At 36.7% G+C, this 24,610-nt stretch overlaps 2 protein-coding genes across 2 annotated transcripts; both read left to right on the plus strand.

The window, feature by feature from the left end:
- Positions 1 to 3,737: 3,737 nt before the first annotated feature.
- LOC132902171 (homeobox protein Hox-B3a-like) lies at positions 3,738 to 5,672 on the plus strand. Its single transcript, XM_060946245.1, has 3 exons — positions 3,738 to 3,842; positions 4,368 to 5,288; positions 5,328 to 5,672. The coding sequence occupies exons 1-3, from the start codon at positions 3,738 to 3,740 to the stop codon at positions 5,670 to 5,672; spliced, it is 1,371 nt and encodes a 456-aa protein (XP_060802228.1).
- A 2,249-nt stretch (positions 5,673 to 7,921) lies between these two features.
- Positions 7,922 to 11,734, plus strand: LOC106137613 (homeobox protein lin-39-like). Its single transcript, XM_060946246.1, has 5 exons — positions 7,922 to 8,084; positions 8,288 to 8,468; positions 10,173 to 10,254; positions 10,581 to 10,685; positions 11,249 to 11,734. Exons 1-5 carry the CDS (start codon positions 7,922 to 7,924, stop codon positions 11,732 to 11,734), a joined length of 1,017 nt encoding a protein of 338 aa, XP_060802229.1.
- Positions 11,735 to 24,610: the final 12,876 nt, after the last annotated feature.

Below are 24,610 nucleotides of genomic sequence, written 5' to 3' on the forward strand. Positions count from 1 at the left end.
TGTGACTCCTTAAGTCTTTTCAAGACTCTGTCTACCCCGTAAGGAATATAGACGTGACTATGTATATAGGTATCAGTTGTCGTATATCTTGTATGTGCAGTTACGTGATTTCGGCGGCTTCTGTGGAGCAGCTAAGTGAGCTTATCTGTGAAGTAGGAGGGTTTCAATCCCAGCCAGGGCCTGATGGAAAATAAACTTTTTCTGATTGGTCTGGGTCTTGGATGTTTATTAAAATTTTTATTAATGTGTGTATGTTGAGTCTCATAACATAAGTATCGATCTTACTTTGTAGCTCAAATTGTGATTTTTCACCAAAATAAATCTATACATACATATAATAAATCTGTAGAATTTTTATCTGTCTGTCTGTCTGAATGTTCAGGCATCACGTGAAAACTAACGGTTCGATTTCGATGAAACTTGGTATAATTATACATTATTATCCTGGGCATAAAATGGGATACTTTTTATCCTGGAAAAATACGTAGAAAAAAATTTATTAATTTTTCAGTTTAAGCGATCTTCTCTTACTAAAACATCGAAACATGCTAGGCGAAGCCTAGCCGTATTTGGGTCCAATAGATAATTATAAGATGTCATTGTCCGAGTTACTCAAAATGGAGAAATAAAACATCCACGCGAAGACCGACATCCGCGCGGACGGAGTCGTGGGCGGAAGCTAGTTGGAAATATTTTTAATAACTAACTACATCAGATAACTTTGTAGGTATAGGTAGTGTTATTTATCTCCTAGCCTATAAAAGTTTGACGTTGTCTGAACTTTCTCTTCTTCTTTGAGGCTAATTGAAGTGGAAGAAAAGCGATGGCATATACATGAACAACAACGTTTGAGTTGACCTAATTGATTAGTCGGTATTAGTTTTACCAAATTTTATTTCTGATGGATTTAGTGGAAGGCGAACCCAGGGCTCCTCCCGAGAAAGCATTGAATCAAGATTAAAATCTTGGGTATCAACAATAAACAATAAAACAATTTACGAGATAAATTGTATACTTATTCTTTAGATGTAGGACGCCGGTACCAATATCTTTATCTATTTATTTTCACCTCTCAAAGATACCTAACAAATGTCTAACAACTAAAAAGGCTTCTAATCACCTTGTTTACTTATTTTATCAATAGAAGCTGTTGTCTTTGATTTTGTTTCTTTTTTTAGTTTAACCAACCGATATTCTATTGTACCGAATCATTTATAAATGATGTTTTCTTAATTTTTGTAAACATATTATCTAATGATTTAAAGGCATAGGTAAATATTGTTTGTTTTGGGTGTAAGCTACGATCTCAAATTGCGAAAATATATGATCGAAGGGCGTAAGTTACATTTAATACTTTAAACTGTAAAAGCTAATGAAGGAAAATGTAAATCTTAATTACATCATGAATCCATCCATACATGTCCTTCGAGACTTTCGAAGGTACGTTTGAAGTTTCGGGTTGTTCGCACCGCGGTGTTAAGAACCCATACAAAAAGAGAACTTGAGAAAAGATACTAGACGTGCTAGTTTTTTCACACTACCTACCCACGAACTAGCGAACGATTTGTACATACATACATAAAATCACGGCTATTATCCCTTGCGAGGTAGACAGAGCCAACAGTCTTGAAAAAACTGATAGGCCACGTTCAGCTATTTGGCTTTAAGATAGAATTGAGATTCAAATAGTGACAGGTTGCTAGCCCAAGTTTATAAGCCTACCCCTTAGTCGCCTTTTACGGCATCCATGGGAGAGAGATGGAGTGATCTTATTCTTTCTTCTATTGGTGCCGGGAACCACACGGCGCATTGTACGAACTATGGTAAGCGGATGTTTATCTTTGAAGGAGCGCAGTTATTTAGCAAAGTACCCATGAAATAAAAAAAAGAAAAAATGTATTTAAGATATCATAGCTCTCTGAATATCTTAGACGATCTTAGGAAAACAACTAACGTAATAACTTTAACTGTGCCTATTTTATAGTGTTATTGTAAACTACATACCATAAGTTCCTACAACTTTCATTTATATTCCGTGGCAGTGCCGTGGAAAATTCATATTGAAATACTAATAATTGTTCTCATATACCTAAGTGGCTGTTGTGTTTTACTGAGAAAAATGAGGATACATGCCACTTCTTATATCATACCCTTTGCGAGGTAGATATAGACAACCGTATTGAAAAGTCTTAAAGGCCACGTTCAGTTGTATGGTTTTATGATAGAATTGAGATTCACATAGTGACAAGTTGCCAGCCCATAGCTTTCAAGAGAAGTTCCAAGTTTATAAGCCTATCCTTTAGTCGCCTTCTACGGCGTCCATAGGAAAGATATGGGGCGGTTCTCTTTAAAGTTCCGGAAACTACACGGCAAAGAAAAATAAAGATCATCGAACCTAGACCCTTTCCGACGCTGTTGGCTCTCATTCCCCGTAAATAAAAATAAACTTACTCGTTACTTTTATCACGAGATAAAAGTAACGAGTAAGTTTATTTTTACTTACAATTAAGATACGTACATTAATATGATGTTCCACTAAGAGTTGACTCGTTTGACAATGAATTGTACTATTAAAACGTTTATACATTATATTGCAATTTATTAAAATCCAATTAGTTGACATATAAAGTATGGTTTAGTTCATCTTGAATGTCATTCTCCTGACACCAGGCTCTCTGGGGAGGAGCCTGGGGTCCTGAAGCGGGTAAGTCGGGTTTTCACACGAAATGACTACATCACGCCTGTCTCCTATTGGAGTAGGCAGAGACTATTGATTTCCACTTGCAGCGATCCTTATTACAGACCTTTCCCGCTTCCTCTGCACTCATTTCTATTTTCATGCATATTTGACAATTACGGGTACTCCCAACATCTCCCTTGTTTAAGACATTCGAAATTTGATTATTAAAAGTTCGATGACACCAGCCCTGTCCCTCTTAGACAGTCAGTTTATGTACCTTTTGCCTTTTCCGTGCGGATTAAGATCTTAATAAATGTCAGTCAGAGAAATAAATGTGATTTTATCTCTATTCGAATCTCAGTGCCATACGTGTAGCCGACACGTGGTCATAGCCTCCTTAAAAGACTGATGGCTCTGTCTACCCTACATATAAAGTTAATTCCATGAATGAATGTATGAAAAAGGTAAGAATGATTCACACTGCTCAAGCATACACTTATGTATTTGGTACAGATTTCCCATATTAAGTTAATTTGTGGAAAATGGTTTGAAAAATGAAATAAGATTTAATTAATTAGATATTAAAAAGATGAACAAAAAACTATGAATAAAAAACATGAACTCACTGCGAGAGCATAAATATATTAAAAAACAACAGTTAGGTTAGAAATGGCTGAGTATATTCGTTACAAAAACTAAAATGCAATCGAATTGATACTTATATAACTATTTAGAAGTCCATTGTAAAGAAAATCAGTTAAAATTGCCACCATAATAAAATCATATTTAAAATTATACAAAAAATATTTAAATATTTCGTAATTCCAAAAGGAATCTTGTAGTACTTACAATGTAAGAGTTGTATATTACATAATTAGATAATCGAAACATTAGTCCAAAACCAATATTTAATCAGCTTTAATCGATAGCCCGAGCTTTATGAGGTGATTATAAGGTGAAAAATAAAACATATAAATTGAAAATTTACCAAGAACAACCATTGACTCTTCGGCTTCTTTAGCGAACGTTGTTAACAGTCATTGTGAATATCTGGAAGATGTCGTCTCCATCGGAATCTTCGAGCACGGTCGGGACCTTTTTCGACCCAACTACGAATCATTGCGTTCAGCATTTGAACCGCAACGTGCCGAGAAATGTTACGGTAAGTCCATAGTTTCATAATAAAGTAATCCTTCTCTTGCCGTTCGTATGTCTATTCGTTGATGGACTACTGAGTTTTCTTGTACTTTCTCTGCTCATAAAAGAACTGAAGTCTGCTTGGATCATGGTAAATATATTTATTCACTTTGCCGTATTTTAAAGAAGCGTAAAATTATACGGTCGTCTGTGATTGATCGAACCGTTAAGAATGTTAGAATGTATATTCGCTATTATATACTTTCCCGTGACATATATGTTATGTTGTTGGACCTATATATGTTTGTACTCGCGTTCTCTAAAACGGCTCTAACGATTTCATTGAAATAATAGATTTGTATGTTTTTGTACGTAAAAATTTTAATTGTTAAAAAAAATTACCAGTTAAAAGCTTTATTATTGTTTAGTCTAAACACACCTATAATTTTAGGAGTTTTGAGAAGTACATACTACACAATACATACATACAAATAGGAAAAAGACTGGTTGAAGTAGTAGTTTTGTCAAACTCTTTTTTTTCCTATTACAGGCACCGTATTTACAGCCTTATGCGATGCCGCCTACACAGAATACGGTCCCGGTCCACATGCCGGGGCCTGCTCAACCACCGCCAGCTTACCACGCTTCTAATGGCTTTAGCATAAATGGTAGTATTCAGTACTTGCAGGAAAATTTTAATGGTCATCACCCGACATTTAGTGGAAACCACAGAGATTTCAACGGCCACATAATAACAAATGGTATTACCAGACCTAACGGATTGAATGGCACTAGAAATGTGACCGCAGCTGCTCAGCTTCACTACTTGACACCGTCATCAAGTGCGGTAACACCGGGAAAACGCGTAAACGGAGTCAAGAAACCAAAAAGAAGTCGTACTGCATTTACCACGCAGCAACTTCTGCAGCTGGAGGAGCAATTTTCACAAAACCGGTATTTAGATCGGACGCGGCGCATAGAACTGGCAGCGGTTCTGAATATAAACGAGAGAACCATAAAAATATGGTTTCAGAACCGTAGAATGAAAGAAAAGAAGGACAGCTTAGAAGAAAGCATTGAGGAATCCGAAAGAGTGAAAACTGAATCGTCACCGGATATGTTAATACAAGGTGTTCCTAACATGCCCCCACTAGTCATTAATAATAGTGGATATGGCTCAAGCATTCATGAGCCATATCCACCAGCGCATGATATGTACTACCATATAACTCCTAACTATGAGCTATCAATTCCAGCTCCAAATCCAATTGACGAGTATATGGAGTATATAGAGGAACAAGGATTTGGTGCTCGAAATATTAGTGAAAATGTTTTAGCACAGCAAGTACCCACTAATTGTAACAACCACCAAGAGCCAGTATATATCGAGCCATCGCCCCCCGAATCCAATGACTCTTCCAACATGCCTGCCGCGTCCACTTCAGCTCCAGAGGCACCAGAAAACTGGGATGTATCCTGGATAAAATGCATGCAAGAATTTCAATTCTAGGAAAACCAATTGTCTTTAATAATTGGTATCACATATGTGACCCTACTTGCTCACCCATGCTACGTAACACGATTACCAAAATGGGGAACACCGAACAGAAGTATAAACGGAGTTAAAGAACAGAAATTAAACCACACAGCATTTACCACTCAGCAAATGCTGCTACTGGAGGAAGACTATTCACGGAACCGTTATTTAGACAGAATACGGCGCTTTGAATTGGCCGAGATTTTTAATCTAAATGAGAGAAGTATAGAAAAATGGTTCCAGAACCGCAGAATTAGTGAAAAGAAAAACAGATCTGAAGACAGCTTTGGGGAATCCGAAGAAGCAAGGACGTCGTAGGAGATGCTGATACAAGGCGATGTTGACATGCCAACATTAGTGATCTACGAGCCATATCAGACAACGCGGGATATGTACAACTGAGAAACTCAAATTTATCAGCTATCAATTCCTGCTTCAATCATTCCATAAGATCCTCAATATTTAATTGTGTAGCAGCTAATGTGCACAGCATCAATCAAAAAATTTGTACAAAATACTGGAGCCAGAACATGTCATCGGTTTGTTCTTTCGTTCTAATCATTCCGCATAAATGCCTTTTGTGCTCAACGTAGCTCCATAGGCAAATAACAAGGACATATCCTTATTAAAGGACTGGAGAAATATAAGTTTCAGAGAAAGATCATAAATTGTGTGAACGGATCTTGCACAATGCTTGACATATTATAAGTGACTGCATCTGCTTACCCATGCTATCTGACGCAATCATCAAGCTGTGGAACACTGAACAGGAGCGTGAACGAAATTAAATAACTGAACAAAAATCGCACCGCATTTACCACGCAGGTAATTCTGCAACTGGAGGAATAATATTCACGAAACGAACACGGTGCATTAAACTAGCCGATATTCTCAGTCTAAATGAAAGAAGTACAGAAATATGGTTCCAGAACCGCCGAATGAATTGAAAAAAGACAGCATTGAGGAATGCGAAGTAGTAAGGACGTTTCAGTCGTCACCGGAGATGCTGATACAAGGCGTTGTTGACATGCCAACATTAGAGATCTACGAACCATATCCGACAACGTATGAAAATATTATATGTATTACCAAGAAACTCAAAACTGTAAGCAACTAATTCATGCTCCAATCATACCACAAGACCCTCAATATTCAAGACGAATATATGGAGTACAAAGAAGAACAAGGATTTGGCGCGCAATACATAAGTGGAAATATACTAGCACGGCAAGAACCAAATAAGTGTCACAACCAACTAGAGCCACTACATACTGAGCTTTCGCCCTCTAATCGATAGCTCGAGCTTTATGAGGTGATAATAAGTTGAAAAATAAAATTTGTAAATTGAAAATTTACCGAAAGCAACCATTGACACTACGGCTTCTTTAGCGAACGTTGTTGACAGTCATTTGGAATATCTGGAAGATGTCGTCTCCATCGGAACCTTCGAGCACGGTCGGGACCTTTTTCGACTTAACTACGAATCATTGCGTTCAGCATTTGAACCGCAACGCGCCGAGAAATGTAACGGTAAGTTCAAAGTTTGAAAATAAAATAATGTTACTCTTGCCGTTCGTATGTCTATTCGTTGATGGACTACTGGGTTTTCTTGTACTTTCTCTGTTCATAAAAGAACTGAAGTCTGCTTGGATAATGGTAAACTAATTTATTCACTTTGCCGTATTTTAATGAAGCGTAAAATTATACGCTCATCTGTTATTGATCGAACCGTTTTGAATCTTAGAATGTATATTCGTTATTATATATTTTCCCGTGACATATATACCTATACATGCTTATACTCGCGTTCTCGAAAAAGGCTCTAACGATTTCATTGATATTTGAAATATAACATTTCTATGTTTTTGCACGTAAAAATTAATTTTATTGAAAATTTTTATTATTTAAAAACATGCTTCTTGTAGAAAGGCTCATTATAAAAATTGTTATAGATACATTCTTGTTTTGAAATAAATAAGACTTTAAACATGTCAATGTTTTTAGGAGTTCTGAGAAGTATGTATATCTTATACCATACAACCAGGAAAACGACTGGTTAAAGAAGTAGTTAAGTGTCTAACTCTTTCTTTTCTTATTACAGGCACCGAATTTACCGCCTTATGAGATGCCGCCTACACAGAATACGGTCCCGGTCCACATGCCGGGGCCTGCGCAACTATCGCCAGCTTACCACGCTTCTAATGGCTTTAGCATGAATGGTAATATTCAGGACTTGCAGGACAATATTAATGGTTATCACCCAACTTTATGTGGAAACCACAGAGATGGCCACAAATGGTATTACTGGATCTAACAGATTTAATGGTACTAGATATGTGAGAAGTCGTACTGCATTTACCACGCAGCAACTTTTGCAGCTAGAGGAGAAATTTTCACAAAAACGATATTTAGACCGGACCCGGCGCATAGAACTGGCAGCGGTTCTGAATTTAAACGAGAGAACAATAAAAAAATGGTTTCAGAATCGTAGAATGAAAGAAAAGAAGGACAGCTTAGAAGAAAGCATTGAGTAATCCGAAAAAGTGAAGACTGAATCGTCACCGGATATGTTAATAGAAGGTGTTCCTAACATGTTACCATTCGTAATGCATGAGCCATATCCACCAGCGCATGGTATGTACTACCTAATGAGTCCAAACTATGAGCTGTCAATTACAACTTCAAATCCAATTGACGAGTATATGGAGTATATAGAGGAACAAGGATTTGGTACGTGAAATATAAGTGGAAATGTTTTAGCACAGCAAGAACCCACTACTTGTTACAATCAACTAGAGCTAGTATATGCCGAGCCATCGCCCCCCGAATCCAATGACTCTTCCAACATGCCTGCCGCGTCCATTTCAGCTCCGGAGGTACCAGAAAACTTGGATATATCCTGGATTAAAAGCATGCAAGGATTTTAATTCTAGGAAAACAACTGTCTGTAATTAATAGTATTGGATATGTGACCCTACTTGCTCACCCACGCTACGTAATACGATTACCAAAATGGGGAACACCGAACAAGAGTATAAACGGAGTTAAAGCACAGAAATTAAACCGCATAGCATTTACCACTCAGCAAATGCTGCAACTGGAGGAAGACAAATGGTATAAGCGGATCTTACGGATTGATTTGTACTAGATATGTGACAGCAGTAGCAGCAGTGACGCAGCTGCTCGCCTTCGCTACTTGACACCATCATCAAGTGCGGTAACACCGGGAAAACACGTAAACAGAGTCAAGAAACCAAAGAGACGTCGTACTGCATTTACCACGCAACAACTTCTGCATCTGGAGGAGCAATTTTCACAAAACCGATGTTAAGACCAGACGCGGTGCATAAAACTGGCAGCTGTTCTGAATTTAAACGAGAGAACTATAAAAATATGGTTCCAGAACCGTAGAATGAAAGAATAGAAGGACAGCTTAGAAGAAAGCTTTGAAAAATACGAAAAAGTTAAGACTGAATCGTCACCGGATATGTTAATACAATGTGTTACTAACATGCCACTATTAATAATGCATGAGCCATGTCCACCAGCGCATGATATGTACTACCAAATAACTCTAAACTATGAGCTATCAATTCCAGCTTCAAAGCAAATTGACGAGTATATGGAGTATATAGAGGAACAAGGATTTGGTGCGCGAAATATAAGTGGAAATGTTTTAGCACACACCCACTAATTGTTACAACCAACTAGAGCCAGTATTTGCCGAGCCATCGCCCCCCGAATCCAATGACTCTTCCAACATGCCTGCCGCGTCCATTTCAGCTCCAGAGGCACCAAAAAACTGGGATATATCCTGGATTAAAAGCATGCAAGGGTTTTAATTCTAGGGAAACAACTGTCTGTAATTAGTGGTATTGGATATGTGATCCTACTTGCTCACCCACGCTACATAATACGATTACCGAAATGGGGAACACCGAATAGGAGCAGAAACGGAGTTAAAATCAAATTAAACCGCCCTGCATGTACCACTCAGCAAATGCTGCAACTGGAGGAAGAATATTAAAGGAACCGTTATTTAGACCAAACGCGGCGCATTGAATTGGCCGAGATTCTTGATCTTTATGAGAAAAGTATAGAAAAATGGTTCCAGAACCGCAAAATTAGTGAAAAGAAACACAGATCAGAAGACAGCTTTGGGGAATCCGAAGAAGTAAGGACGTCGCAGGAGATACTGATACAAGGCGTTATTGACATGACAACATTAGTGATCTACGAGCCATATCAGACAACGCGTGATATGTACAACTGAGAAACTGGAAGTTATCAGCTATCAATTCCTGCTTCAATCATTCCATAAGACCCTCAATATTCAATTGTGTAACAGCAAATGTGTAAGCGCAGCAACAATCAAGTAATTTGTACAACCAACTGGAGCCAGTACATGTCACCCATTCGTCCTTTTTTTCTAATCATTTCGCATGTATGCCTGTCGTGCTCAATGCAGCTCCAGAGGCAAATAACTAGGATATATCCTGGACTAAAGGCCTGGAAAAATATAAGTTCCTAAGAAAGATTATAAATTGTATGAACGGATCCCGCACAATGAATGATATAGGATAAGTGACTTCATCTGCTCACCCATGCTATCTGACACAATCATCAAGCTGGGAAACACCAAACAGGAGCGTGAACGGAATTAAAAAACTGAAAAGAAATCGCACCGTATTTACCACGCAGCTACTTTTGCAACTGGAGGAACAATATTCACGAAACCGATATTTAAACTGAACGCGGTGCATTAAACTGGCCGAGATTCTCAATCTAAATGAAAGAAAAATAGCAATATTGTTCCAGTAAAGTAAGACGTTTCAGTAGTAAGGACGTCACCGGAGATGCTGATCCTAGTATGATATGTACTACCAAGAAACTCGAAACAGTAAGCAACTAATACTTGCTCCAATCATACCACAAGACCCTCAATATTCAATTGACGAATGTATGGAGTACAAAGAACAACAAGGATTTGGTGTGCTAAATATAAGTGGAAATATACTAACTAGCACGGCAAGAACCAAATAATTCTCACAACCAACTAGAGCCACTACATACTGGGCTTTCGCCCTCTAATCGATAGCTCGAGCTTTATGAGGTGACTATAAGGTGAAAAATAAAATATATAAATTGAAAATTTACCGAAAGCAACCATTGACACTACGACTTCTTTAGCGAACGTTGTTGACAGTCATTGTGAATATCTGGAAGATATTGTCTCCATCGGAACCTTCGAGCACGGTCGGGATCTTTTTCGACTTAACTACGAATCATTCCGTTCAGGATTTGAACCGCACCGTGCCGAGAAATGTAACGGTAAGTTCAAAGTTTCAAAATAAAATAATGTTACTCTTGACGTTCGTATGTCTATTCGTTGATGGACTACTCGGTTTTCTTTCTCTGTTCATAAAATAACTGAAGTCTGCTTGGATCATTGTAAATTTATTTATTCACTTTGCCGTATTTTATTGAAGCGTAAAATTATACGCTCATCTGTTATTGATCGAACCGTTTAGAATCTTAGAATGTATATTCGTTATTATATATTTTCCCGTAACATATATATGCTTGTACTCGCGTTCTCGAAAAAGGCTCTTACGATTTCATTGATATTTGAAATATAAGATTTCTATGTTTTTGTACGTAAAAATTAATTTGATTGAAAATTTTTATTATTCAAAAACATGTTTCTTGTAGAAAGCCTCATTATTACAAATTTTATAGATACATTCTTGTTTTGAAATAAATAAGGCTTTAAACACGTCAATGTTTTTAGGAGTTCTGAGAAGTATGTTTATAAATATCTTATACCATACAACCAGGAAAACGACTGGTTAAAGTAGTGGTTAAGTGTCTAACTCTTTCTTTTCTTATTACAGGCACCGTATTTACCGCCTTATGAGATGCCGCCTACACAGAATACTTCTAATGGCTTTAGCATGAATGGTATTCAGTACGTGCAGGACAATTTTAATGGTCATCACCCGACATTTAGTGGAAGCCACAGGGATTTCAACGGCCACATAATAACAAATGGTATAACCGGATCTTACGGAAATGTGACCGCAGTTGCTCACCTTCGCTACTTGAAACCATCATCAAGTGCGGTAACACCGGGCAAACGCGTAAACGGAGTCAAGAAACCAAAAAGAAGTCGTACTGCATTTACCACGCAGCAACTTCTGCAGCTGGAGGAGCAATTTTCACGAAACCGATATTTAGACCGGACGCGGCTCATAGAACTGGCAGCGGTTCCGAATTTAAACGAGAGAAATATTAAAATTTGGTTTCAGAACCGTAGAATGAAAGAAAAGAAGGACAACTTAGAAGAAAGTATTGAGGAACCCGAAAAAAGTGAAGACTGAATCGTCACCGGATATGTTAATAGAAGGTGTTCCTAACATGCCACCATTAGTAATGCATGAGCCATATCCATCAGCACATGATATGTGCTACCAAATAAGTCCGAACTATGAGCTATCAATTCCAGCTTCAAATCCAATTGACGAGTATATGGAGTATATAGAGGAACAAGGATTTCGTGCGCGAAATATAGGTGGAAATGTTTCAGCACAGCAAGAACACACTAATTGTTACAACCAACTAGAGCCAGTATATGCCAAGCCATCGCGCCCCGAATCCAATGACTCTTCCAACATGCCTGCCGTGTCCATTTTAGCTCCAGAGGCACCAGAAAACTGGGATATATCCTGGATTAAAAGCATGCAAGGATTTTAATTCTAGGAAAACAACTATCTGTAATTAATAGTATTGGATATGTGACCCTACATGCTCACCAACGCTACTTAATACGATTACCAAAATGGGGAACACCGAATAGGAGCATAAACGGAGTTTAAGCTCAGAAATGAAACCGCATAGCATTTACCACTCAGCAAATGCTGCAACTGGAGGAAGACAAATGGTATAACCGGATCTTACGGATTGAATGGTACTAGATATGTGACCACAGCTGCTCACCTTCGCTACTTGACACCATTATCAAGTAAGGTAATAGCGGGAAAACGCGTAAAAGGAGTCAAGAAACCAAAAACAAGTCGTACTGCATTTACCACGCAGCAACTTTTGCAGTTGGAGGAGCAATTTTCACAAAACCGATGTTTATACCGGACGCGGCGCCTAGAACTGGCAGCGGTTCTGAATTTAAACGAGAGAACTAAAAAAATATGGTTTCAGAACCATAGAATGAAAGAATAGAAGGACAGCTTCACTTTTTCGGATTCCTCAAAGCTTTCTGACTGAATCGTCACCGGAGATGTGGACACAAGGTGTTCCTAACATGCCAACGAACTATCAATCTAAATGAAAGAAGTATAGAAATATGGTTTCAGAACCGCCAAATGAATAAAAAAAGACAGCATTGAGGAACCCGAAGAAGTAAGGCCGTAAAGAGAAACTGATACAGAAATTGTTGAAATGCCAACATTAGTGATCTACGAGCCATAATTGACAACGTATGATATGTACTACCAAGAAACTCGAAACTGTAAGCAACTAATTCTTGCTCCAATCATACCAAAAGACCCTCAATATTCAATTGACGAATATATGGAGTAGAAAGAACAACATAGATTCGGTGCGCAAAATATAAGTGGAAATATACTAGCACAACAAAAACCAATTTCTCACAACTAGAGCAACTATATACTGAGCCTTTGATTCTAATTTAACGATTACGATCCAATATTCCCACCGCGCCCATTTTAGCTCCAGAGGCACTAATAAACTGGGGTATATCCTGGATTAAAAGCATGGAAGAATTTAAATTTCAGGAAAAATACTGTCTTTATCTAATGTGTGCTAATAATATGTGACCACAACTGCTCACGCATACTACGTAATACGATCACCAAAATGGAGAACACCCAACTGAATAAAAAGAATGACTGATCTGAAAACAGCTGAATCAGGAAAATGAGGAATCCGAAGAACAGGACGGAGATGCTGATACAAGGCGTTGTTGACAAGCATGACATGTTCAACCCAGAAACTCAAAACTATTCCTGTATTGTTCCAGAACCGCAGAATGAATAATTAAAAGACAGATCTGTAGACAGCTTTAAAGAATCCAAAAAAATACTGCAACTGGAGGAAAACTTTTCAAGACACTGATATTTAACCCAAACGCGGCGCATTGAACTATCAATTCCTGCGCCAATCATTCCGCAGCAACAACCAAATCATTCTTTTAAGCAATTAGAGCTAGTATATGTGCCCCCATTCGGCCTTTCATTCTAATAATTCTACCAATAGGCAGTGCAGCCAAACAACTGGGATATATCCTGGATTAAAATAGTGGAGAAACATTAGCTGCAGGGACAAATAATTAAATTTAACTGATTTCTAAATCGTATGAACGGATATTACAGAATGAATAATAATGGATATGTGGCTGCGGCTGCCACCACGCTTCGTGACATGATCATTAAGTTGGGAAAACCGTACAAGCTGTGAACGGAGATAAAAAACAGATAGCAATCTCACTGCACTTTTCTGTTTTTCACACACAACTACTCAGCAAATGCTACAACTGGAGAAAGAATATTCACGAAACCTTTATTTAGACCGAACGCGGCGCATTAAACTGGACGAGGTTCTAAACCTAAATATAAAAATTAAATATACTTCCGGAATCTTCGAATGAAAGAAAAAAAAAACAGGTCTAAAGACAGACTAATGACAAGAAAAAAGCACATCTGCATCGACACCGTAGATGTAAGTCCAACAACAGAAAAATGCGCCGCAACAACCAAATAATTTGTACAACAATTGGAGCCAAATGATTCTGCCAATATGTCTGCCGCGTCAGATGCAGCTGCAGTGGCACCTGGAATATAATCACGTCTATATCCCTGGTGGGGTAGACAGCCCCAACAGTCTTGAAATACTGATAGGCCACGATCAGCTGTTTGGTTTATACTGATAGAATTGAGATTCGTATAAAGTGACAGGTTGCAAGCCCGTCGCTCAGAAAAAGAAGAATCCCAAGTTTATAATAAATACTGGATATACTATGTATAATAAATTACGGAAGAATTTTTGCGGGGGCGCATCGTCCCCAGAATTTCAGATCGTGGATCGGGATTATTACTCGTACGACGTTACAAACAAAGAAATGAGGTGAGTTTGATATTCCATAATACAAAAGCCGTACTCCTTTTGTACCCCTTTTTATTGATCGACTAGGTACTGGATTTTCTTGTGATATGCCTGTTCATAGAAAAACTTATTGGATCATGGTAATTTTGTTTATTTACTTTGTGGCTGTTTGTTGAATCCGTGGCAATGAGATCTGATTTATCAAAATAATATACGAATACAGCCAATATTAATATATATAAAAAATCTCACAGTTTTGCTCAAGACAAATCTCAAACCCAAGAAACTGGATAAACATCCACTTTCTTTGGGAATATTTCAATGTTTTCTTCTAGAGATCGGCCTTGCAACCGATATACAAATTTTTTAAGACTTGAATCCCATTCATTTTTGTGTCGGTTAGTCAATCTCATTATAACTCAAAAATATTTTATTCTTGCTTATACGATACCTTCCAAGACAATAATATTTTATGTGTTTTAGATAATAGGTGTCTAATTATATATATTTTTTATTACAGACACCTAATTTGCGAAACTACGAGATACCTCAGCAGAATATGGACCCTGCCCCATGCTGCCTATTCCACCACCGCCACCGCCATCTTGCCTCGCAATGGTTTTACCATGAATGGAAACATTCACTTCATGTAGAACAACTATAATGGTCATCACCAGACATTTAATGGATATCACAGTGATATCAGAGGTGTCCTAAATGGAATACCTCAAGGAATGAGGTGCGGGTCCTCTTTTTTTATAAAGTTCATTTTGTTCTTATTAAGTTACATTCTTCTAAATAATGTGTTGTTTGTGACTATTTAATTTTAATAAATAAATGTGTATTATTGTTAATATTTCGTTTTCTTATAAGTACGAGTAAGTATATCTTAAATTTATTATTTTGTTAGCCCATAATTGAAAAATCGAAAATATTGTCAACTTGTTTTTTCACTGCCTACACGGCAATTCAAAACTTTTTACTATATTTTTGTATTATCATAAAAACCATCATATTATCAGCCACGGAACAGAACCACAGAACAGCTTTAATACCAAAAAAAATAACTTGATTTCGATGTGATTTTGAATTGATTCGATCGGAATTTGAAGCTCATAGGAATATATAAAAACACATAAAAACATTAACTTATTGAGATTACTTAGGTACAATTGGTTCTAATACTTATGCTTGTGTTCGACTGCGTGCATACTCGTAGAAATATGAAATCGTTTTTAACCTTTAGATATTGCAATGTTACAAATTTTGTTCTTTCTTAAAAAAGTCTAATTCTAACTAACTAACAAAAACAACGAATAGTAGAAATATAGTTTTAATTTTAAAAAGTATGTCAACCTTATTATAGTATATTAATTCGTTAATTTTAATTCTTAGTACGGTATCCGAACAAATGATATATACGAGTATTATTAATTTTATGTACGAACTGACATACAGCGTTTGCTACTGGGATTCGGAACCCTTTTATATGTTAAGATTTTATAATATGATTAAGTATTGTGGCCTCTGTGGCGCAGCGGTAGTACGCTTGTCTGGGACACCGGAGGTCCCGGGTTCTAATCCCAGCCAGGAACTTACTTCGAGGCTTACTCAATATGTGTAATTTGTCCTGTATATATTTCTATTTATGCTTGCATTACATAATGATCAAATTCCTACAGACTTTGACAGTATTGAAATTATTTTATTGATAGAAAATTGACAGATAAGCAAGATCGATCAAATTGTTATCTAATCTGTTTGGTAATTTACTAAGTTATTTCTCCTGGATGCGGTTACACATAGAAGACCCGATGTTCTCTTTAAAAAGTAGGTAATTTTAAAATGTTTCTCCTTTTTTCATATCAAAAGATTCTGATAAATTGACTGACATTTATCAACTGCTTTTTACATTCATGCATATAATCACGTCTTTGTCCATTACGGGGTATACAGGGCTAAAAATCTCGAAAAGACTAGCAAGCCACGAATTTGATTACCCAGGTTACCAAAGTGAAATAAAACCTTTAACTCTATGCTAGAATTAAGATTCAAATAGTTGCTAACCTATTGCTACAAGAAAAATCCCAAGTATAATAATAGCCTTTGCTTGATCGACTTTTACATTTTGCATGGGAAGACAAGCAGACCAGCTCAACATGGAAGCTACTTTACGATGTAACTCCTTTTCTAATATTGATTGACACGTAATAACCGTTCTGAGTAATTGATAACGTTGGTTTAATTTATTTTACCACTAGCGACCCGATCCGACTTCGCATGTGGCAGAACATTCGATTCCTACGTGTTTAAATGTGATTTATATATTGTAACGGGAAAATATAGCTGAATGGGAAATTGATTATTTTTTAAATTAAAAGGTAAATCATATGGAATCATTGGGATGCGAGGTACTCGTATAAGCACTGTTTGACCGACTGCTGGACCAGTCAAAACTATTGCATCGATTACGTTATTGCGAGAAATTTAGATAATTTGAAATTAATTATCTACATTAGTAGATAATTAATTTCAAACCAACAACTAAAAAAAATATTTAAGAACCAAAATGTAATATCGCAAAAACAAATGAGCTCGCAAGCAACGCCTCTCCTTGCAGTGTCATATTTTGATCTCATTTTATATCGATGTTATTTTAAAATTGTAATAATCTTCTAAGATGTTCGTTGAAATTAAGTAATGTCAAAGACAATTTTGTTCAGAAATAAATACTCTTAATCAACAAAACATTTTTTTGGATAAAGATTAATATTATTCCGTCGAAACAAATCTTAATAAATAATGCATTAATTTCGACCAACTATGATTACCGTAAAAACGGTCCTAGTGAGCTAATCTTAAAAGATAGACATATACTATCGCGGCCATTTTTTTTAAGATTTTTTCAAGAGAAATAATTCTTTCATACATATATTTTGGTATCTTAAACCGTTTTCGCAGCGCACGCAACGCGTGAAAACGGCCCTCAATGATGAATAATTTTCCCCGTTTTTTTCACATTTTCCATTATTTCTTCGCTCCTAATAGTTGCAGCGTGATGTTATGTAGCCTTAAGCCTTCCTCAATAAATGGTCTATTTAACGCAAAAAGTATCTTTCAGTTCGAACCAGTAGTTCTTGAGATTAGCGCGTTCAAACAAACAAACTCTTCAGCTTTATAATATTAGTAAGTATAGATTACTCGCAGGAGGAAGCATCTTAAAATAAATAAGATTAATTACGCCACTTGTAGAATTGGCTTGAATTAAGTGAACTTTAGATCTTAAATATCTATATACTTTTTCTGAATGAAACCGTTGCTTTCTCCACACGCTGCACCATTTTTATCGCGCGAAAAACTATTGCTGTTTCGTTTTTTGTAGTGGCGTGAAACGATACTATTTCGCGCGGTAACAACGGCGTCGGGCGTGCCATACTACGGACGCTGGAAATGTTATTCATTGTGAGTTACTTTTAAATGGTCTTTATTTTATGAATCACAGATATATTAAATTAAGTTAAGAAAGTCATCGATTTTTGGCAGTAGCAAGCGTGACGTATAAAGACATATATACATATAGTCACGTCTTAAAAAGCTAAAATCTAAATATTAAAGCTAATTTGAAACTGCAAGAAATGGGATTATGACGCCATTTCAAAATTTTTCCAGTATAATAAATATCTTCCATGCTGACAATACACATAATGTGGGCCAGCTACTTCTTTTCCCATACTGATTATAAATCAATTTAAATCTTAATTTTATCATTTACCTATACAGCTATTTGTAAATACCTTCATATTGTCACTTCTTTATAAGTTAGGCACAGCCAACAGTCTCGCAAAGACTGACAGGTCATGTTAAGCTGTATGGTTTAAATATACATACATACATACATACATAAAATCACGCCTCTTTCCCGGAGGGGTAGGCAGAGACTACCTCTTTCCACTTGCCACGATCTCTGCATACTTCTTTCGCTTCGTCCACATTCATAACTCTCTTCATACAAGCTCGGCGGTTTCGGGTACTTTTGACCTGACCCTTTACCAGGACGTCCTTAATTTGATCAAGATACGTTCGTCTAGGTCTTCCCACTCCGACCTTTCCCTCCACACTCTCCTTGTATATCTGCTTAGTCAACCTGCTTTCATTCATCCTCTCCACATGACCGAACCATCTTAACATACCCTTTTCTATTCCTGTAACTACATCTTCTTTCACATCACAACATTCCCTTATCACGCTGTTCCTTATCCTGTCACTCAATTTCACACCCATCATACTCCTTAACGCTCTCATTTCCACTGCATTTATTCTGCTTTCATGCTTCTTTTGCCATACCCAACTTTCACTCCCATACATTAATGTCGGGACCAACACGCCCCTGTGCACAGCCAGTCGAGCCTTTTTGGATAGTTTCTGACTGCTCATAAAGGCATGCAAAGCTCCATTCACCATGTTCCCCGCGTTCACTCTCCTTTCAATATCACTATCATACTTGCCATCTGATGTAAACTTTGATCCTAGATATACAAACTCTTTCACTTGCTCCACTTTTTCTCCTCCAATCAAAATATTACATGCTGTCATTTCTTTCTCCATTTCAAAAACCAGTGTTTTAGTTTTACTTACGTTCACTTTCATTCCTTTCTCTTTTAAAGCTTCATGCATACAGTTTACCATCTCCTGTAACTCCTCCGCTGATGACGCCAGTATAACCTGATCGTCGGCATAGAGCAGACATTTGACGAGTAACTCATTCATCCTTAATCCACTTTTAGACTCTTTCAAATCTGTCAAGCAGCTATCCATAAATAGGTTGAACAGCCACGGTGACGCAACACATCCTTGCCTAACGCCTTTCTCAATCTTAAACCACTCAGTGTGCGCTCCGTTTATCCTGACACAAGCACTCGAATCCTCATATAAGGATTTCAGTGCTCGTATTAAGAGACTGCTCACCCCATGCATAGAAAGTGCTGACCACAATTCATTCCTCTCAACTCTGTCATAGGCCTTTTCCAGATCTACGAATGTGCAATAGACTTTTTGACTCTTGGCCAAAAACTTTTCGGCTATGCACCGCAAGGAAAAGACCTGATCAGTACATCCCATTCCCTTTCGAAATCCCACTTGAGCATCCCATATTTTGTCATCAGTTTCATTCCTGACTCTATTAATCAATACCTTAGCATACAATTTGCCGACGACGCTAAGCAGGCTTATACCACGATAATTTTTGCAGTCCAGCTGTGACCCTTTTCCTTTGTAAAGTGGCACGATAACAGCCTTACACCAATCTTTTGGTACTCGGCCGCTTCTCCAACACAAATTGAAAAGGCAGTACAACTGACTAGCTACTACGCCTTTTCCTGCTTTAAGCATCTCGACCGACACTCTATCACACCCAGCAGCCTTTCCCGCTTTCATACTCTTAAGTGCTTCCACAATTTCGAACATTTCAATTTCGCCTTCCATCTCATTCTCTTTTTCTTCGCTATAGCAGAAATCTTTCTTATTTCCTTCCTTTTTTTCAAATAAACTTTCAAAATAGTCCTTCCATATCTTTAGTACACATTCTTCTCCTTTCACAACGCTACCATCCTGGCATCTGATCCTAGTCAGCTCTCTGGTTATAGTATTTCCTCGGGCTGACCTTACGGATTTCCAGAATACTTTCAGATTTGACTGAAAGTCTTCTGATAGCCTTTTATCAAAATCCTCTTTATACTCTTCTTTCTTTCTAATCACAGCTTTCTTAACCAAATCTTTCATTTTCTTATATTCCTTACGTGCTTCATTCACATCTTCATCTATAACCTCTTGCATTCTTAAGTTAGCTTTTGCTGCTAACAAATCCAGCCATGCTTTCTTCTTTAATCGCACAAGTTCTTGCACATCTTTACTCATCCACGCATTTTTGTGATTTTTTCCTTTCCTTCTTCTACTTACACCACACACTTCAACAGCTACTTTCACAATTCTTTCTTTAAATTCCTTCCATCCATCTTCAATATCGCTCATTTCCTCTAAATCTTCAAATTCATCCTTCAGTCTATTAATATACTTCTTACCTACATCCATATCTTGCAAATTTTCTACTTTTACTCTTTCCAAAGCGCTGGTTTGCTCCCTTACCCTGTGCCGCCAGCGATTGAAGATACCCCTTATCCGGGATATCACCAGTAAATGGTCCGAGTCAATGCCAGCACCGCGATATGCACGGGTATCCAGCACTTTGTTCTTCAATCTTTCATCTACAATCACAAAGTCTATCATACTTTTTAAAATACCTTCCACTCTTGTGTAGGTGTGGATCTCTTTATGTTGAAACATTGAGTTCGACACAAAAAGATCCCACTCTAGACAAATTTCTAATACACTTCTTCCATTATCATTCACCTTTTCGTCACCAAACGCACCAAGCACCTTTTCATATCCATCACGCTTTACACCCACCCATCCATTAAAATCACCTAACATAATAAATATACAATTTTGTTTAAATATACATAGAATTTAGATCAAATTGTGCCTACACGAACGCTATTAACCAATATCAAGAAGGAATATGCCTTATTTTCTCTCTCTTTCTATCTTACTCATTAACTATGGCCCTAATTATGAAAGGCAATTTACCAATCACCCTGTATATACTAGTAGTACTAACAAGAATTCACTGTTTACCATGCACAAATGGCACCAACTGGTTCTAGTAAATACTTATTTCACAAACAAATTAACAAATAGGCATGACGACTTATTTTTGTTTTGGTGGTTATTAATTTAGTTTCATAACAACTAGAACATTAGTGAAATAATCTTATTTTAAACAAAAAGTACCTGAGATATAACGAAGTACTTAACGCATTACTTGGACGAGTCCAAAACGTCTCTTACAAACGCTATTTAAGTATGACAGGTAGTCATCAGGTGGCAGCTATCTTAATTATTACGTTTATGGATATGATGTCTTAATAAAAGATGTTCCATATTTTTTTTATTCACTGATGACATAGTTGTTTTTAAATTATTTTGAATTTTTAAACTTGTCTTTTCCATCATAATATTGAATGGCTATAAAATATTTATATATATTTAATTACAACTTAAAAGTCACATAATGTGTTCTGTCATGTTTTTTCTAGTTTATTTTGTTGAAGACCTTCTAATCATCCCTATTGTCCAGCCCAATCTGTTATACTTCTCATTGAAGGGTTCATCCATACATATCCATATATATAATAATAAAATAGTAACCAACCGATAGCTAAGGTAAGATAAGCTAATATCCTTCTAAGGGGTGTCAGATTTTTCAGTGAACTTTTATGGCGAACGTTGTCGCGGGCAATAGCTAGTCAAAGATATTTTATTCTAACACTAGATAAGGTTGAAAGTAATCAAGGTGTGTGTTATAGAAAAATAGTAAAACTTTAAATTAGATAAAACTTAACCCCGCATAGCTATCTAATGTAGAACCCTAAATAGGTTAAGCTTCAAATGTTATAAGTTTAACGAAAATGGAGTTTGTTTTTCCTGTAAAGAGCTGCAGATCAACTTGGGGCAAAAAAATTTTTTTTATGTACACTATTATGTCTGTAATGCCATCTTATTTTGATGAAATTAGAAGGGGACAATAAAATTGGTCGGGTGGTATTTGAGATATTCACAATTTTGTAAAAAAATAAAAATTTTATCGACGTTATTAAACAAAAAGAACTTTAAAGAAGAAGTTCAGAACAACTACTTTTATGTTTATTGTGTACAAGTATGCAATCATCATCATCGTTAATATCCCAATGGCATCATTAGTTGCTTCATAGTCCAGGGTCTATGGAAACCCGAACTATTGTTCCGATTAGTGGCACTTAGCAAAGAAGTCGGGATAATTATCTCTTCCTAACAATTGATAAGGGTTCTTTAATTACTCAGAACTAATGCTAAGAGAGGATGTATCAATAATTGCTGTGGGATTTGCGAAAACCTGTATTCTTTTGTAGGTGACACTAAACTATCACTTGTGCGCAGCAAGTAATGACAGCTAGTATATAATAAAGGCAAAAATGTGGGTGGACATGAAACAACTGTCAAAATTAGTGTCCTATTAATGTACGTTATGATAATTATATCAAAGACAATTAACTATAAATGGTATACTAACGTATCTGTATTAATAGAAATTAGTTAATTGTGTATGATTTAGAAATAATAATAGTGATTAAATAACGTTTTTTGGAACACTATATATTGGAAATATGTAATTACCCAATAATCAGTACTGCTTACGTTCTTCATAGTTTTGTTTGTGTCATTGTCAGTCATACGAATGACAATCATGAAAAATCAAAGTGAGGTCGTTACAAGTTCCTTTTTTCAAAAGAGGTCATCCGTTTTCAAATACGATTTTATTCGAACTGTAAGTAGTTTTCTGCATTATATTCATTTATTCACATATTCCCGTGTATTTGCCTTGTGGGGTAGACAGAGCCAGGAGCCTTGAAAGACTTGTAGGCTTCATGCAGCTGTTAGGCTTAATGATAGAATTAGAGATTCAAATGACTGGTTACTGCCCATCGCCTTAAATAAGAATCCTAAGTTTATAAGCATATCCCAAGTCCAAGAAAAAATTTCGTCATAATTTTATTGCACAGTAAAGGAAAATCAAACTAAAATTTCTCTGAATTGTTATATTAAAAACTAGAAATTGAACTTGATAAATATTAAATGGCTTCTGTTTTTTAGAACTCCCCTCGAGATTCCGGCGGAAAGAAAATAAAGAGGATAAGAAGTGCCTTCACGACTGACCAAGTGAATTATTTGGAGAGTGAGTTCAAAAAGTTTCCATACATTGAAACTTCAAGACGAAGAGAAATCTCAACTACTTTGAATATTCCTGAACGAGCCGTGAAAATTTGGTTTCAAAATCGTCGAATGAAAGAAAAGAAAGAAAAATTGGAGTGTGAACAAGATATGCTTCATCAAGATAATCAAAGTGATAAAGAATCTAGTAACGATCCATTAATTAATATATCGGAGATACCATCAGCTAGCGATGACAGATTGAGATCATTGCCCCATTTGCCATCACTCACCTCGTCGGACGATTTAACAAACACAACCATACACCATGATCCAAAAGCAACTACAGAAGTTTCTGAAGAATTGGTTGACCCTAAATTATCACCGACACGAGATCAATCGACGTCATATACTGCTACATCACCAGTATCTGAAAAAAGTCCTAGATATAAGTCCTCACCTGAGTTTTCTATTGATGTATATAAAAAGTATAAAAAATACTTAATTAAAACTAGCCAACACCCAAGAAAACTCGAACCCGACTCGGCACCAAATATAATACAAGAAGAAAAGTCTGGTGATTGTGAACGATTATCTGAAAATGTTCCTGAGGATTTGTCTCTTAAGAAAGTTAATTCAGAACCGGAATACGATAATGAACATAAAACTGTGCCTCCAAATAGAATTGAATTATCACCATTTCATTCTCAACCACGTCTGCCTCCAGGAAATATGATTTGGAATGTTATGCCAACGACGCAGCCTGGTCCTTCTACGGCTCCGGTAAATAGCAATCATCCATTAATGTTAGCTGCATGTCAAGAACAAACAGTACCAAAGAAAATTTGTAATTGCAATTGTCATGCATCAATAGTGAATTCAACAGAAGCCACATCACCTCTTGCTCAATACATGTTAACTGCAGTGTCTCTTCAAAATCTCTCCAATTATCCGAATAAGCCACTAGGTTAAGGTATATTTCAAATAACGGCTAATACCGTCGGTTTTGATAAAATAACGCGCTGCATCGCGCCTGGGTGTGAACAGACCCTTCGTCTGACCTGGATTCTTCAAGTATTCCAAGTTTCAGCAATTTAGTTGGGAAATCGTAATTATCAGTCAAAATGTCACCGTCGTGATATTAAAAAGGCATAGTATGAAAGAAAGAACGAGATCACTTTTTATACATACATAAAATCACGCCTCTTTCCCGGAGATTTAGGCAGAGACTACCTCTTTCCACTTGCCACGATCTCTGCATACTTCCTTCGCTTCAACCACATTCATAACTTTTTATAAGTAAAGTTAAAATAAAAGGT

Source organism: Amyelois transitella, chromosome 10 (genome assembly GCF_032362555.1).
Source record: "Amyelois transitella isolate CPQ chromosome 10, ilAmyTran1.1, whole genome shotgun sequence".
Classification (NCBI taxonomy): domain Eukaryota; kingdom Metazoa; phylum Arthropoda; class Insecta; order Lepidoptera; family Pyralidae; genus Amyelois; species Amyelois transitella.